The 16927-nt window shown below is 37.5% G+C and overlaps 2 protein-coding genes and 1 non-coding gene across 4 annotated transcripts in view; 2 read left to right on the plus strand and 1 right to left on the minus strand.

Annotated features, from left to right (window-relative positions):
* On the plus strand, positions 1–3806 carry pla2g10 (phospholipase A2 group X). The gene is made up of 4 exons (XM_085405251.1): positions 1–94; positions 619–787; positions 1467–1573; positions 2834–3806. The coding sequence occupies exons 1-4, from the start codon at positions 58–60 to the stop codon at positions 2980–2982; spliced, it is 462 nt and encodes a 153-aa protein (XP_085261377.1). The 5' UTR covers positions 1–57; the 3' UTR covers positions 2983–3806.
* A 4107-nt stretch (positions 3807–7913) lies between these two features.
* trnat-cgu (transfer RNA threonine (anticodon CGU)) lies at positions 7914–7985 on the minus strand. The gene has a single exon. It is a non-coding gene; the product is annotated as a tRNA-Thr (tRNA).
* Positions 7986–12258: 4273 nt separating this feature from the next.
* Positions 12259–16927, plus strand: part of axin1 (axin 1) — a 30024-nt gene continuing 25355 nt past the window's right edge. Inside the window, exons 1-2 of one of the 2 annotated variants that reach the window (XM_085404370.1) lie at positions 12259–12351; positions 15857–16042. The gene's annotated coding sequence lies outside the window, so the exon portion shown is untranslated. Of the gene's footprint in view, positions 12352–13142; positions 13272–15856; positions 16043–16927 lie in introns of those variants that run through there. The other variant, XM_085404369.1, reaches the window with a different exon arrangement.

Below are 16927 nucleotides of genomic sequence, written 5' to 3' on the forward strand. Positions count from 1 at the left end.
AGAGGGTGGAAGTGAAGAGCACTTACAGATGAGATTTTTAACTACCTGTTGCATGCCATGGCAGTATTTTATCGGATACTTCTCCTGCTATCTGGTAAGGTGATAATTTACTTTAAAAGAGAGCTCCACAGGGAAGCATAGTGAAAACTACACGCTTAAGAAGTTATTTCAAGAGGTAGTCAGTGCATGTTTGAGGGGAAAACTACCTGTGTTTACACAAGAACAGTGATTCAGTGAGCACTTGAAATGGAGCAAATTGTGTTGATTTTGCTGTAAAATAGTATGTGCTTGTCTGTGATTTTAAGCCTTAGGTATGGTGTTCAGGGAGAGTAACAGGAAAGTCAGTCCTCTGAGTACTGTTACCTATTGCAACGGACATCTGAACATTTCAATTCCAGCTACAGAAAGTTTCTTATATCCTAAATCCAATTTGCAGATACATTTTACAATATAAAGCCAGCAAATAGCAGCACAAACGTCTTTGCAACTCTTTAATGTATAATTTTATCAAGATTGTGTTGCATACCAAATCACTAAAGCATATATAGTACATGGACCGGTGTAGGGACAGAGAGATAACTTCTTTCCTTCTCTTGTGTTGTTTGTGTCTCTTTGCAGTGACTGTGGCCTCTGCGGCAACACGCAGATCGCAGCGGACAAAGCGAGGGTTACTTGAGTTGGCAGGAGCAATCAAATGCAGCACCGGGAGATCTGCTTTGGCTTATATGGTGTACGGATGCTACTGTGGTCTGGGCGGCCAAGGCTGGCCCAAGGACAGGGCAGACTGGTGAGGCAGCATTTATTATCACATTCCCTTAAGAACCTGACAGAAGAAAATACAAATTGGTGAGGATAGTATATCTGGTCACCTGAAGATAGCGCACTCCAAAATGTAAACAGTCAGCTGACACTATATATAACCAACCTAGGCATTACACTTCGCAAAAAATATCCTTCCAAGTACTTAGGTCAAGTTTAGCCTTTCGTCGCAGGAGGAGGAAATAATGTGTACATATTATTTTCTCCTCCTAAATGCCGTTGGTTCTTCCCAGTCTATCCACATCCTGATGTGTACGCATAGTTTCCGCTTCTGAATGAGTCGAGTGAACCACAAATGCAGTGCGACGGGATGGAAGGAGGGAATGCTGTGTAAATTCAGCAGACTCACACGGTCCAATACTTACTCCAAAAATTCCACACCCAAATCCTAATTACCGTCTCCTTCTTTTCCTTCTTAACCACAAGACATCTCACCCCCTCAAGCCAGTTAACTTCTAACTATCTGTTGTGAAAACTCATGTGGTGATCCTGCCCTGCCTTTTAAATAGTCCTGGTGTGATTTAAACCACAGCCTTGCAACCACCCACCTACTGTTTTCTTTACCCTGCCTTTCCTAGATTGAGATCGGGCCGAGTTCAGTTTTCAAAATAATGGATTTATCATGTTGTTAATCTGTCTGTGTGCAGGTGCTGCCACAGACATGATTGCTGTTATGGAGATGCAGAACGTCTTGGCTGCTATACAAAATTGAGTCAGTATCGGTGGACCTGTGAGGACAAGACAGCTGAGTGTGGTATTGCGATTTCTATCATTCTTTTGTTTTTCTTTTTGCGATCCATGATTTAAAGTTAAAACAGCTGATGCTCTTATTAATTCCATGGCTTTGAATTTTAGGATGTTCTTCACTAAGTCCAATTGTACTGAGATTGAGATCAGTACCAATATAAAATCTTCCTTTGCTACCCCTCAATGTCTCCTAGATGGATTCACAAAAGGCAGACCGATAGCTTTAGTGTAATCTTACTGACAAACAGTGGCAGAAGCACACAATTTTGAAAGGAATGCCCCAGCGGAGACCATTACTGACACTGCAGCGCTGTTATTTATTCATTTTATTTTGAAATTGGTGGTCAGATGGTCATCGCCCTTGATCACTCACTCTTATAATCAGCTTAACTGCCATGTGGGCACCTGCACCTTCATGTTTATGCCACAGAAAGGATGAGGCTGCTCATGCTTTCCCATAGTGAAACACAGAAAGCAAATAAGAAGACAGTTGATTGGAGAAAAGAAGGATTTATCCAGGATATCTTAATGGCATAAAGCACAGTATTTGCTTATCAAAAAGACCAGCTGTCAAACCCCCCCCCCCCCCCCCCCCCAAAAAAAAACAAGACAAAACAAATATTTTAGAAATCTGTCAAAATCCTGTCTTATCTTAAAATTGTTTTGTTTTTTATTAGGCAAATAGGAAACTGAATTCATGTTTTTATACCTAGCACACTGGGTTTCTCCTAGAGGTCAGAAATGAATCAAGCATATTATTCATTCACTAAATTTTTTTCTGTTTAGAAATAACTGTAATTTGGCATCTGAATCAAAAAATAATAACATGGTTTTTGTATAACAGTAAACTTGGAATTTCGTGGATAACAGCAATAATTATATTTTCACATAAAAAATCTAGTTTTGACTAAAGAACTTGCACTTACTGGCAGATTAACCATGACAGAAATATATAAAAAATGATTTTGGTGATTACCAAGAGTGTTAATTTAGGTCAGCTGTGTCATAAACCTTACTTCGAGTGTTGGTCTGCTAAATTTATTAAGCACTGTACATTATTAGGTTTAAACATGACCCAAATGGTATTTATAACTGGTTACTGAACTTCTCTAATTATAGACAAACTGCTAAAAATGAAACAAAAATATAGCTGGAGTTCTCCAAATGTTTGTATACGTAGCTATGAAACACAAAAACGTAAAAAGAGATTCACAATGTTAATGAAAAATTGACTGAAAATGAGTGAAAATCCTGTTCTTCATTGCAGATAATTTGAAGGACCAATGCGAAAAGCTGCTGTGCAAGTGTGACAGAGATGCTGCCAAATGTTTGAGAAAAGCACCTTTCATTCGGAAATATGCACTATGGCCAGATTTTCTATGTGGCCATGAGCATCCTACATGCAATATTTACTGACACAATAAATACATCTTTATGTGTCTTATGTGCCTTTTCTTTCAATATACGCAGCGTTACAGTAAGTCAGTCACTCTGCTTTTGCAGAAATTGTTTTAATAAAAAACACACAACGTATTACAGTAAATGAAACCCACCTATTTTCTTTCTCGAGTCAAATAGAGGGAACAATCAAATACTCAGACCTAACAATAGTACTTTTATTGGCTAGCATGTGTTACTGAACTGTGAAGTGGAGTGCCTGCTTCATAACAGTGAAGCTGACTCTATGCTTTGGGTGTGTTTTTGACTGGATTTCATTTACTGGAGTTAAAAAAAAAAGCTAATGGTGAGGGTTGTTTTCTTTATATTTAAAATCTGCTCTGACACGACTTCCTCCACTTTTTTCCAAAGCCAGTGAGGGAAAAGTCTCAGCAGCAGCGCCAAATTTTATTTTTGTATTTATTACTGAAAAAAAAAATTGAAACCTCTTGCATGTTTACTTCCTTTTAAGGTTTTAAAATATGGTCACAGTTGCATGTGTTTTCCTATGATGTGTACAGATTACCTCATAATCCCTAAATAGCTACCAAATGATTTTGCATGTGCAACGGCCTGAAGCCTCTATATCCACTTCCTGGATTCGCGGTTAGGAGAATGACTCAGCTGCGGCAATATTTGGTCTGTGATTTGATTGTTCATCTAAGGTATATAGTGACTCAGTCTTTTTATTTCTCTCCTCCAGCTAATTTGAGATTGTTAGAATATTGCGTGCTTTATTTCTTAATTAATGTACCTACCACAAGTACACACATCTGCATACCACACAGGTTACTGATTAAAGATTTACATATTTAATTTTAAATTTTTCTTTTCATAAGGGTTAAAGGTGATCTCGGGTGATTTTGTCTGGGTTGCCATTAGGAAACTTTGCTTGCAGAATCTTATTGTTTCTTCAATGGTTTCCTTTAGTCGCTGAAATAAAGAAACTTTTTTTTTTTCTTTTTACATCTGCAGCCCTCTTCATAACAGGAGGCTATATGTAAATACACTGACACATTTGATATTCACCTGTAGATGGAGCCACATCCACAGCTATGCAGGCATCTTTACACATCCAAACAAAGCTCTTGTTAGTGCTTCATAATGATCAGTAACATGTCACTGACTCAATAAAGTATATTAACTAAAAAGCATTAATGTTTTATGTTCTCTTGGATCCACAACTGGTGTTCTGGTTTTGGGACCAATTTTAGATAAAAGGGGTAAAACTTTATTTCCTCTCTGATGTCCAGTAAAGAGTATCTCAGCCAGTAATCAAAGTAGCCAAAGCTTTCTTCAACGTTACTTGATCTGATGTTATCTGATATTACACTTCTGTAAGCTTGGTCAGGGAATTCACATAGGAAACACGTTTTCTTTGAATTAGTGCAGTTCAGTTGTGTGGGCTGAAATGGGAGATGACGCCAAAGTGATCCACCCAAAGTCCCGGACTGGAATTAAGAATCTGGGTCACAGCCCAAAAACACTTGTGTGATTGTGTCCAGGCTTGGCCATGTGTAAACTCTGAGGTTAAAGAAGTCATCTCTATCCACCGCATGGCAGACAAAGTGACTCAAAATTCCACTCTTCTTCTTTATTTTTTCATTTTCATTTTCATCTGTAAAAATGAAAAGATAAATACTATGAAAAGCTTCGGTCGCACTGGTCTGGTTGCTACAGACGGTGAATGAATATGAATAAATATGTAAAAATAACACTTTTAGCCATTATAAGTTTCTGAAGAACAAACATTTTATTCCGTTTCTCTTTAAAACACATTTTAGATACACTGTAAGTTTTAGGTAGTCATTACATTTAAACTGCCGAAAATAATGTTTCCTTTAGCGCATACAAATGCAAAACCTGGTCTTAGCTGACCCTATATTAGCATCTTGCAGAGCAATGTGGTCCTCTTGAAGAAATCGTGCATCAACTCATAGCATTTAAATCCCCAAAGGAGAGCTGACAGAATCTGCTCCATGCTAATTGCATTCTTTAATCAACTGTTTGGGTCCCCAACGGAGAGCCAGACGGCACGCAGTGAAGTCTGGCTTAAAGGGCGCAAAACATAAACAACAAACAAATATGTGGATATGCCTTGCTAGACTGGAGGCTATCCACATGCTATGTCAGATGATTTTGTATTCATCTAATTCAGTGATGATACTGAAGGACTTTGATTTCCATAATACAATTACCAACTGAGATCCGAATGTAAGAGCAGGTTGAATGGGTCACTTTCTCTTGCCTTCACTGTATAAAAATCTCTTTTGAAAGCAGAGTATACAGCCCACAAGGAAATCAATGTGAGCGCAGCCTAGACCTGCTGCCAGTCTGCCACGTGCTACTGATTCCTTTGTTCTCCTCCTCCTGTTTTACTCCTGTTATACTCCATTTGTGGTGTTTTTCTTCTTTCTAAGGCTTAAATTGCAGAGGGCAGAAAATGAATTCAAGGGGATTCTATTACAGAGATGATACAGCTCTTCACATGGATTATTCACAAAAATAATAATGTTTATAATTAGGGAAAAGTAGAATCTGTAGAAATCTTAACAGTCCCTTTGTAATAACAACCTGCTACTTAAATACCATGTGTCATTATATAAGCAACAAGTAGCTGAATTTATTCAAGTTTCAGCTTGGGGTGGCACTTTTTATATTTGGAAATACAGCCCTGACTCAGCCCTTTTAAACTAATGAATGACTCTGTGATTCTGTGTGAAGACGCATTTTCAAAGTATTTTCCTCCATGTTTCTCCACACAGCCTCCACCTGTGACGGAAAACTCTAGAGGGAAAAGCGATAAACATCTGTCATTAGGCAGTCCAGAGGCTATTTGAGCTTACTAAGTGTCTTGGTTGTAGTATCTTACTTACTATATTAGGATTTTAAAAGCTGCTGTGAAAGCCAAAGCTATTTTGAAGGCGATAATTGCTTTTCTGATCTCATAGGCACTAAGGTGAGACTGTGTCATTATGCGTACATGCTGGTATATGTCATCTTGGGTGACTAGTATAGATCTTGAGCTGAATCTTGAATTAAAAGCATTAAGCACAAGGTTGAAGGCAACAAATCTTAGGATGGAAAAAACGCCCACAGCATTATACACTTGGATGGATGTAAGTAAAAACTCATCTTAGAAAATTTGTCGTAAACATGTTCCTGAAAACTTCTGCTCATAGAGTCAAAAAGACATTTCCACTTCACAATCATGACAAGAAAACCCTCTAGAACCAGTGAATTTGCCATGTGATAGTTTTTAGTGACCAAGGTGCTGATTTAGGACCAAGGAAGTGTAGCACTGAGTCTCAGTGATTGTAGCCAGAGTCTGAAAATCAGCCGTCAGCGGTGTGTTGTCAACATCACTGATTAAAGCTTTTGCAAAGCACTGCAGCATTTTCCAGTTGTTTTCCTTCTATCACCTCTCATTTCACAAAGGGTCACTTCAGCACACAGAACGTGATTGCAATGCAACATGAACCAGATATGAATCATTGATGCTGCAACACGAAGCGTTACCCAGGAAACTGCACTAGTCTACCATCAGTGGTATGTTTGCAGAGCATAAAAAATACAAATATATATTTTTGAGCTAATGAAATGTTTTTGGGGAATAAAATGTACACTCGTGATGTCATAATAGTGTTCAATAAGAAAATGTGGATCTCTGCTAGAGCTGTTTAAACACATGGGTAAATATGCAAATCTACTACAGATTTTTCCATTTCCATGTAATCTTCATCCATGGCTCTTTGCAGTTATGCCTTGCATTGAAATGAGTTCTCATGATACTGATTGCGCCAGTAATTTGATCTTATCCCAAAATTCAAATTAGAAGGTGTGATGTCTCTATACACATAGAGACATCACACCTTGTCCAGTTACTTTTGAGCCTTTATACATTTTTGAATGCTCAAAAGTAACTGGACAAGCTAATATAATTTTAAATATAACGGGCTATATATAAGTACTCAATGACTGTCTGAAATGTAGAATCCATAGACTTGACTAAATGCTGCATTTACTTCCTTGAGATGCTCTGCTAGGCCTTTACTCCAGCCTCCTGCAGTTGCTGCTTGTTTGTTGCTCTCTCTGCCTTTGTCTTTGGTTTTGTCTTCAGTACATGAGAACAATGTGATATTGAGTTCAGACCAAGTGACTGGCTTGACTATTGAAGAATATCCTGTTTCTCTGTCCTTAGAAACTCTTGGGTTGCTTACGCGATATGTAAGTATAGTCTTTTATAATTAAGAATTTGATTGCACGACCTGTTCCCATGAACAGATGCCAAGTACCTTTTATCTGCTTGTAATGGAATTACAAAGTACCAGGTCTCATTTGTCAGTCAAATATCAAAACCTTTTTGAAAAATATGTATTTAAATTCTTAAACATTCAATACAATACTTTCATCAATGCATTATTTGAAATAGATGAAAATATGCACACCTCAATTGTTTCATTTAAAATTTGCCGTGGTGATGTAAACAACATGTCCAAATATTTATGGACCTTTTATCTATATAGGAAAGAGGGTGGATTCTGAATACATTTTGTAACAAATTGAATTTAATTCTGTCTCAGAGCTGATCACAGTGTTATGTGACCAACATGTGTTTCATTGAGAATTATTGAGCAGATATGGGGTACAGAATTTCAAATTTCATAATGTTGAACTGCTATTTTAGTTTATAAATGACAAAAAAACATATTTTTTTAGTTATCAAGCTCAAGCCAAGTATTATTTGTACAGTATTTTCAATGTATGACAAGACATTAATGCAAGTATTCAACATCCTGGATTACAGTGGCTAATTTTCTAGCTATATACTGTTTGAAAAATAATGAAAAAGGTCCCAAATGCAATTACTCTCACAAAAGTTAACGTTTAAAAGTAATTAATACTACAAAAGGCACGGACGGGGTTCGAACCCGCGATCTTCGGTTTACGAGACCGACGCCTTACCACTTGGCCACCGCGCCTGCGCTGTGTTCGTCATCAAGATATCATTTAATAGTTATAAGAATAGCTGTATTTTCATTGTGAGTTTATATTCCATGACTTATTGTGGAGAGCTGCTACTTCAGGTCTTTTTCCCACGAGACAGGCGCCATTATGCTGCTGAGATAAAACATGCAATCGGTACAAATGTATTGTCGACATTTGGCCACAAGAGGGCACTGTTCTCTACTCCATGAAAACAAGATCGGTTTGTAATCTTTGGCAGGCAGAGGTCTCTGCTCTCCTATGACTAGTGTTAGCAACAGAGAGCTACACAGAAGGTAGGTTTGCTGTTGTTGTTACTCTTTGTTACTCTTTGTTTCTGTTGAAAGCTACTAGAAATGGTGATGTTGCTACACTCTGCAAAACTAAAACAGTACACAATGTAGAATTGAACTAATTTAAGCAATGGGGTCAAGCAAAAGTAAAGATGATGTTACCTGAAGGTTTACCCTTCTTATATATAAATAATTATCTTATTGATAAAGTTATTTTTCTTAAAACAAACAAACAAACAAACAAACAAACAAACAAACAAACAAACAAACAAACAAAAAACTGTTATCAAACAATGTATAAAGTGTAAGTGATTGAAATAATGTCTGCAAGCTCAGGAACTCAAAAACATTGTATTTCCCAGCTTGGCCTAACAGTGGTGCTACAGAAAATGTATGATCAGAACAAATCTAAATCGAATCCAATTTTGTGCAGTCCTATTGTTTTAGTCAGTATGGAATTGACAGAGATGGACATGAATGAGAAGTAGCTACAAAAACCAGTGAGCTGCTTGCAATTCGTTGCTAAGGAATACAAGGAATACAATATGCATGAAATCAGACTGCAGCTTTCCACAGTATTTCTTTGCAAAACATCAAAGATGAATGCTTGGCCGAGCTGCTTTTTATATTTTATTTTATCAGATATGCTAGAGGCTGTTTGAAAAATGAATAAGACTCATTTCCAGTGGGAGTGTGTTAGCAGTGGAAACTGCAGATGTAGAGTACTCACCTTGACCTGCTTATAGCACATACAGCACTACAGACTGAAAATTGGCTTTCTGTGGAATAAAAACACACAGGTAAATTGAATTCAGAGTGCCTTGAAACGTGCCAGTTTCTTTCTGTGCTTTAGTAGACCAAAGCAGCAAACTTTCATCTAAAATAAATAGCAAAGTACTTAAAAACAAGAGTGTTACATTTATTAATATACTAATATATTTTTTCAGACTGTGAGATTTTTTTAAGTTTCTCAAGTATTTAACAAAGGTGACTGTTGAACTACAGTTCCCATCTAGGGAATTATGTGATTTGATTTGGATTGCATGCTCTTAAGATGAACTTTTATTGAGCAGACTGTAACTGTCTTACGGGCAGGTTTCTACAATAAAACCAGATAAGTATCCAGCATTGAATCAAAAGGATTTCAAACTGCTCAAAGGGCCTGTGGTTTATTTTATAGCTCATAGATGATTTTTTCCCTGGTCTTCTTTTTCAAATCATAAACCCCTGCAACATTACAACCTGAGAAATAGAATATTTTCCAGTGTAAGATTACAGTGTGCATTCTTCTTTATGAAGGAAACACCAAGCATCTTACTCCCTGAGAGAATAAGTAGTATCACTGTAGCAGTCTGTTTAATTATTTATTGGTCTGTTGCTGTGAGAAATCCTATTTTGCTATGCTGCCTGTGAATGAATACTCTTTTGCCCTGAAACTATGAGAATATTTATTTATTTATTTTTTGTGGTAAACAGACAAGATTTTTTTTTCCTCTAGACTGAAGCACATTTGCTTTGTCTGAGTTCTGGTAACTGACAGTAAGTGGACAATAAATAAATATAAAAATAAATAGTCTGCACTAACCTTCTGGTTGTTTTTCTATTTTACATCTTTAAGCATTTTTATGGCAGTCACGCTAGACTGGTTTTGATAAAAAGTTGTTCATTTCATAAAAAAATAATTCCCTGTATATTCTTTCATATTGCAGAGATCACAAGTGCTAACCATGTATGCACTATGTTTAAAGTTTGCACTTGTACTTTAGCAGAAAGTATGGAATAAAAGAAAGCCAACAAATTGACAAATTCGACCGAACCAGAAAGTTATCATTCTTGTTTTGATTTGATCGATATAGTTATTAACCTTTTTTTTTTTTGTTGTGGCAGAAAAGCTAATCAATTGCCTTTGGTGCCTTTAAAATTAGTTTTATAGAATTAGTTTGAAGTCAATGTAAAAGTGCCTCTAGATGGTGATGGCTATTATTGCAAAAAGACTCCTGATCCTGTAGAATTTTATCAGAAAATATTTTTTCCTGTTTGGCCCGTTAAACACTTCCCTGCTATGCTTATGCACTCAGTAACTTATTTTGTGTCACACTAAATAAAAACCTAAATCTATTTTGGAAATTTTGGTCATGCCGTGGCATTTTCTCCCCACTCTCTGGCTAAGGACTTGTTACTAACAAGCTATGGCCAATGAGCCAATGAGCAAGTGATGTTTCAGACACGCCTGTTCTTATCACATCTGTTTTCCTGGAAAGGCTGATCTCAAGGCTTCAAAATGGGACTTCACAAACCAATGGGTGACATCTCTGTAGCTATTTCTATCTTTTATAGTTCCTTAAAAAGGGCTACGTCAACACGAGTTATTTTAAAGAAAGGATTTTCTGTTTTCATTTCATCCATGAAAAATGCAAAGGAAGTGCTGTCAAGAACATCGTAGCACATCAGGTGGTCAACTGTAGAAAAGTGCTGTCGAGAATACTGTGCACAGTCTGAAGTTAAAAATTAGATAAAAGCATGCACAGTCAAAGCTGATGTTGACTCTTATTTTCCTTGTCCATGCATAAAACGCTTAGAGATGTTTTCCTTAATAACCATGTACATGCAGAGCATGCACATTAGCACCACCATCACGATAACAGACCTTCATTAATCCCTGAGGGCTTCTACTAAATGCTGTCAATACATTGCTCCTTTGACTTATCAGTAATTGCAACCATCTTTGGCTGCGTGTTGATACTTTGTAGCTGCTTCCCATCACTGGAGGTCACTGTCACAAGCAAGTGGCCATGGAGAAGAGCAAAGTTATACAAAAAGCTGATGTGAAATGAAGTGTTAAAAAGAAGGAAAAGCATCCACTGTAGCAACCAACTGTGCTTTTTGCTTTTTTGTGTTTCCACTGTTTGTGGTGAACTCTTCTATTCCTCCCATTTCTGTTATGGCCCAATTTTCAGTCAGTCAGCGCACGTTCATTGACTGAGCTTCATACTGTTAGTTCCTTGGAGAGCTGGATGCAAGCGTGTTTGCGTAAGTTGCGTAAGTCCCTCTGCATAGGCAAATACTTATGGAAATGAAGATACATGCAGAACCATAAAATAAACTTTAGAAGTGCAGAAGTATGTTAGATTACCTCAATAAAGATAATTGTTTCCTCCGTTTTTTGTAGAAAATCACATAAAAAGAGCACTAACCTCTGTTAAAGCAATACACAGTAAAGTTACTTGGACAGCTAAGCGGTTGGAATTTTGTTGAGAAAAAGAACAAAGTAACAAAGTGATAGTAATTTTGACAGATTTGCACAAATATGTTTTTTGTTTTTTTTAAATAGAGCAACCTAAATGTAAGTTTTAAGCGTAGATAGTGTAAATTAAATGTGATGAAGTGGCAGCCAACGCTGCAGGTCTCTGCTGGTGTAGTTTGAAGGGAAAATTGGTCATTGTGCGAAGGGTATGCCGGATTTGACCCTGGTCGCAAACAGACATGCAAGTGTGAAATCCACTTGAAAGGTAAGCAACTGATTAAGCTGCATGACAAAGGGAATATCATCTCTCTTTCTCTCTCCAAATATTCTGTTCACCCACATCTCTTCTCTTTTCTTTGCATTCATTTGCTTATTAACGGGGCTGTTTCCACCGCCTTACACAGCACATACGTGTAAGTTTAAATAACAAATCCTCTCATGGCTGAAAAGCCTGCAAGACGTCTAAGAAACAATTCAATTTGACTGAATACTTATATTTCTCCCTCTCTCTCACTCTTTTCCTTACTCCCTCTCTCTCTCTCTTTTTAAAATTTGTACAAACAATTAGGTGCACGTCCTCATGCCTGTTGGGTCTGTTACCATAGCTACAATACCATTGTGCATGCAATCATCTGGTCCTTGTTTCCTCCAATAGGGTCGCACGGCTAAAGCTGTAATATAAAGTAAAGATGCTCATCTTTCAGCAACACACTAGTAAGAATCATTATGAGCAGAAAGTATTGTAGAGTGGCAGACAGGGGACTGCGCCCAGTCATGGCGGACAACAGAAATAAGATCCGACGAGCCAAACAGCAGGAGAGAAAGGTGAGAGCATCTACCATTTTGAAATTCAACTCCTTTCATTGTTCATTCAAAGAGTTTGGTGCAACAACAGTGACAGTAAACAATATACGGCTTTGCATTCAAGCTTTGAAAGCCAAAAAGGAGCAAAAAAGAAATGTCACTTTAAATGAAATGCATTAGCTGGACGAAAGCTGGCAGATACAGTCTTTAGACTTATAATTGTGTCCGAAGGTTCTTAAGTCAAACTGAGCTTCAGTTGGTGAGATCAAAGAATTTCAGCTGAGCTTTGCTTTAAAGGAACGATGTTCTTTGTACATTTCATATGACGGAATAGCTGAAAATAAGGGGAAGAGACCCAAAACATTAAAACAGATTTGAGGCTTAAACGATCTGAATCCTGAATAAAAATACATGAATTTAATTGTAGTTACACAGATGTGGCCTAAATCAAAGAGAACCCCAAAACACATCAATCAGAACATCCAAAGAAAAGATGCATTCAGGAGCAATCATGGAGGAGCTTTGAGGCCAGGCTTGTTGAAATCAAAGGCCTGAGAGCAGAAATATGTTACGCGAGCTATCCATATAAGTCAGAGAAAAATAAATGCGGTCAGTTCAACTGCAGCTTGGAAAAGGACAACAGCCAATGCAGCATGTTCAAGCTGCTCCCCTACTGGGCGGCCCATGAGCCTGTCGATATGGTGGTTTGATGTTGGATGGAAAATAAGAACCCCCCCACAACAAACAGAGGGCTGGAACAGAGAGACTGGAACAGAGAAAGAGAGGGTAGAAAGGGAAGAACCATCGACAGATGGACTCTGTTGTGATTAAAGATGGCGGCTGTCTTTACTGCAGACTATGAAGGACTATACTCGATGCCTAGAAAAGCGGTGGGAGTAGTCTGCGATTCAGCACAACAAAACCAAGAAGCACACAGTAAGGTAAACCAGCAGGTCTAATGTTTGCTTTGGAATCTGTGAGGATGAAAATTGGTGTTACGTTCCTTTGTCTTGTGTATCGTTCCCTTACGTCTGTTACCGTCTTTCATGTCTGTGCCGTACTGTTTTGTTGTGTCAGCCCTCTCATCAAAAGCAAAGCACATCATCTGATTTGACCAGTGAGTGTGTATCGGATGACCAGACAAGTGAAGACCACGATAGATTGAACACTTAAATTAATTTGGATTTCTTCCAGCCGGCTGATGTCTGGCAATGTATTTTCGCCATTTGGTACATGGTTCTGCATGTATGTCTTTGGTATTATATCACCATGGGAAATGTAGGCCTTTTAATAAGCTTTATTTTCCCTTTTTCTGGGAATATGGTGCTCTGCAAGCTATAATATCCTGCAAAATAAACTCAAGTCTGCAAATTGCTCAATCCTCTGTGGCTAATCCATTCCAAGACTTGTTAGTCATGATCTATTCAGCCTGGACAAAGGATATCAGCAGGACATCAGAATACATTTTCTGACAGTCTTTTGATATTACTCTTTGGATCATTTCCAGAACTTAAAACAAATACAGAAAAGCTTTAATATTCGTTCGTCATATCAACGGTTTTGAATGTTTTTAGTCCATAAGCCCCGCGATTGCTTTACATTATAGTTTTGAGAGCTTTGAAAGATGCATTGTCCTCTTCGTTGTTTCTTTTATACTTCTTAACTTTTGGCAAACTCTTTGAAGACAGCCAGCTTGAAAAATCTTTATTGTGTGCACTGAAAATGGGAGCTTCCATTTAAATATCTTAATGTGGCTTTGTTCATCAGAGAGTCTTCAGCAGAGATAAGCCTGTTTCAGCCAAAGCCTACAAAAGAGCCTAAATCCACACTGACAGGTGGAACAAAAGAATGCATAAAGAGCTGAACTGGGAGACATGAAGTTGTCCTCTGGTAATGCTTAACTGCAGCAGTAATTTGAGAATATTTTAAAATATGAGAACAGTTTTTAAAAGGTAGCTTTGTAGGGTTGTGAAAAAAAAATCCCCCCTGCAAAGTACAGAATAGTGAATGTGCATTTTTAGAATTTAGTATGAAGGATGGGTGCATGCATAAAGGAATTAAGAATAAAATGTAAAATCTTCTCCTTAAAGGTTTTATACAAGTGTGTTTCCATAACAATTCTGACACAAAGTGCTTATTTTACAATAGGTTTGCTGATTTTAGTGAAAACTTGTTCACACTTCAGAGTTAGGCACAGAGAAGCCTCTTCTATTGTTCCTCTGTGCACTAAGCAGCTTGGCCGAGCCAGTTGCTTGAGGGTTATTTATTTGTAGTTAAAAAGAAAGGGAAGAACATTTTTTTTGTACAAATTTCACACCCAGCTGTTTCAAACTATCAAAGAGGTCCAGTTTGAAAAGCCTTCTGGTTACAGGACTTCTTGAGCTTATGTTTTTAAACCTTTTCACTGTTGCAGTTATTTACAGTTTGTGGTGTTATGTTTTGGACAGCATGCCAAAAGAGGTCAAAGTGTGAATTTGTCTTTTATGATAAAGCACACTTATTTTTAGGGACAGTTCTATGCAGAAAGGCACATTTTATTTCTTGTTAATTGCTGAAGTTAAAAGCAGATAACTGACTTCTGGGAACCATCAAATCTGTTAATTTTGGGGACTTTAACCTCCTCTTATTTACTTTAACTGTAATATGAGAAATCTCTCTCTGATTACTCACAGACACCTCCTGTACAATCAGGAGTTGTGCAACCAAAACTGGCACACAGATACCTCTTGGGCATCTGAAGGTTCTTATCTATATCAGATGTAATGTTGTCATCATATCATCTTAGCCTGTTACAAAGTTGCAAGACAATGTGACAACATCATTACATGTGGTATAGATAAGAACCTTTAGATGCTCAAGAGGTATCTGTGTGCCAATTGTGGTTGCACAACTCCTGATTGTACAAGAGGAGTTTGTACAAACGGGGAGATTTATTTACGGTAGGATTGTTATTCATCTTTGAACTAAAGGTGGCAGCAGGGCTAAGGTTAGAGAGGATGCTATATTGTGCATGGTTTGCCTGCTTCTTGATTCTTTGACCTACTCCTGTACTTTCCTCAGTGTCAACTTGTGTCAGTGGTTTTTGTAGTGCAACAGATCCTACTTGGGTGGTGACTAAGAAAACATCTCAAATTATCTCAGGAGGGACTGAATGACTCAAACTGTAAAAAGTTGAGCTTTTTAATTCAATTCAGTTTTATTTATAGGGCACCAAATCACAACGCCTCAAGGCACTTTATAATCTAAAGTAAAGACCCTACAATTTTATAGTTTTTTACAATTTTAAACTATCGGTGTAATGGACTGGGTCATTGTGTTGGGCATGAGGCCACCCTACCCTAGTGTTAGGAGCTTTAGCTTTGTTTTTTCAAGAATATTTCGAATGTAGATCAGTAATGGTTTTGGTTTCAGATATATTGCAGCAGAAACATCTTCAAATGAAAATGTAACTGTTCCATAATGTTGAACTCCTGCATTTTTTCAGTTATGTAGGAACTAGTCTTAACCAATATTTCTTTCTTTTCAGAAGCAAATGGATGGCAATGGCAAACCATTATGGCGACATTCTGCTTCAGCCAGGACTTTCCATTTCACGGGGGTGAGAAGGGCTTTACCTTTGCAGAAGAAATGTGTGCTGAGTAACAATACAATGGAATCTTCAATAAAAGGATGCACTACTGGAGGATGCGTGAGGAAGTCAATCAAACTCAAGGTAATGCAGGTGGATTTGCTTGCAGATCTGCCTTTTCTCCATCTGTGTGTTCACCAAATATAAACATGTAGACCCAGAAGCTGTTGACCCTTGGAGGAGAAAATTTCCAGTTAACACTACAAAGGAGTATACTACAAAAGAAGTTTGACATAGCAACACTTCCTTTGTGCTAGCTGGCTTGACTAAACCTGAAACTCTCAGTCAGTGATAAGGGGTATCTTTCAACTTTCTCCGTTAAACTTGGTTTTCTGGTTCAGGCTTTGTGTGTCCTGACATAAAAGGAGGCGTTTCACTCGCCATATGACTTTTCTTTTTCACAAAATGATTCCAATCGTAGACATTATCAGGTCATGATGATTCAAAAACAATCCGACAAAAAGTACAACACTACTGGAAATAAGCAAAGAGAGTAATGCTGCAACAAGAGCGTTAAAATAAAGATTTTGACTGGAGTTCATGTATTTATTTTAAAGCCGATTGCACTCTTGGTGCTGCTGGTTGTTTTTAATTGGATTTTTAATTGGAGCTTGGAAACTTTAGATTAGATACAAGTAACATCACATGTTACTATTCCAAGTAGCCCACTAAAGGGGATATTAAAATAGCTTTAGTAATGTACGCCTTAGCAAGTTGCTCATGTAAAACTCTGACTTTAAACTCATCATCGCTAACCCATTGATCTTGCTTCATAGTATACTCTCAAGTCTCCAAAAACAGGTACAAAACGCAAGAACCCATAACAAGGCAATGTGATAACAATAAAAAAATCTAATAAAATATACAATAAATAAATAAAATGGTATGCAAACCCTAGGATAAAATGATTAATTTGTCAGTTAAAATAAGCACATAAATATGTTCTTATGTGGGACGATTCCAGAGTCT

The sequence above is a fragment of the Rhamphochromis longiceps genome, linkage group LG4 (genome assembly GCF_057381845.1).
Source record: "Rhamphochromis longiceps isolate RC_006_pf linkage group LG4, R_longiceps_female_GT1.1, whole genome shotgun sequence".
NCBI classification, from domain to species: Eukaryota; Metazoa; Chordata; class Actinopteri; order Cichliformes; family Cichlidae; genus Rhamphochromis; species Rhamphochromis longiceps.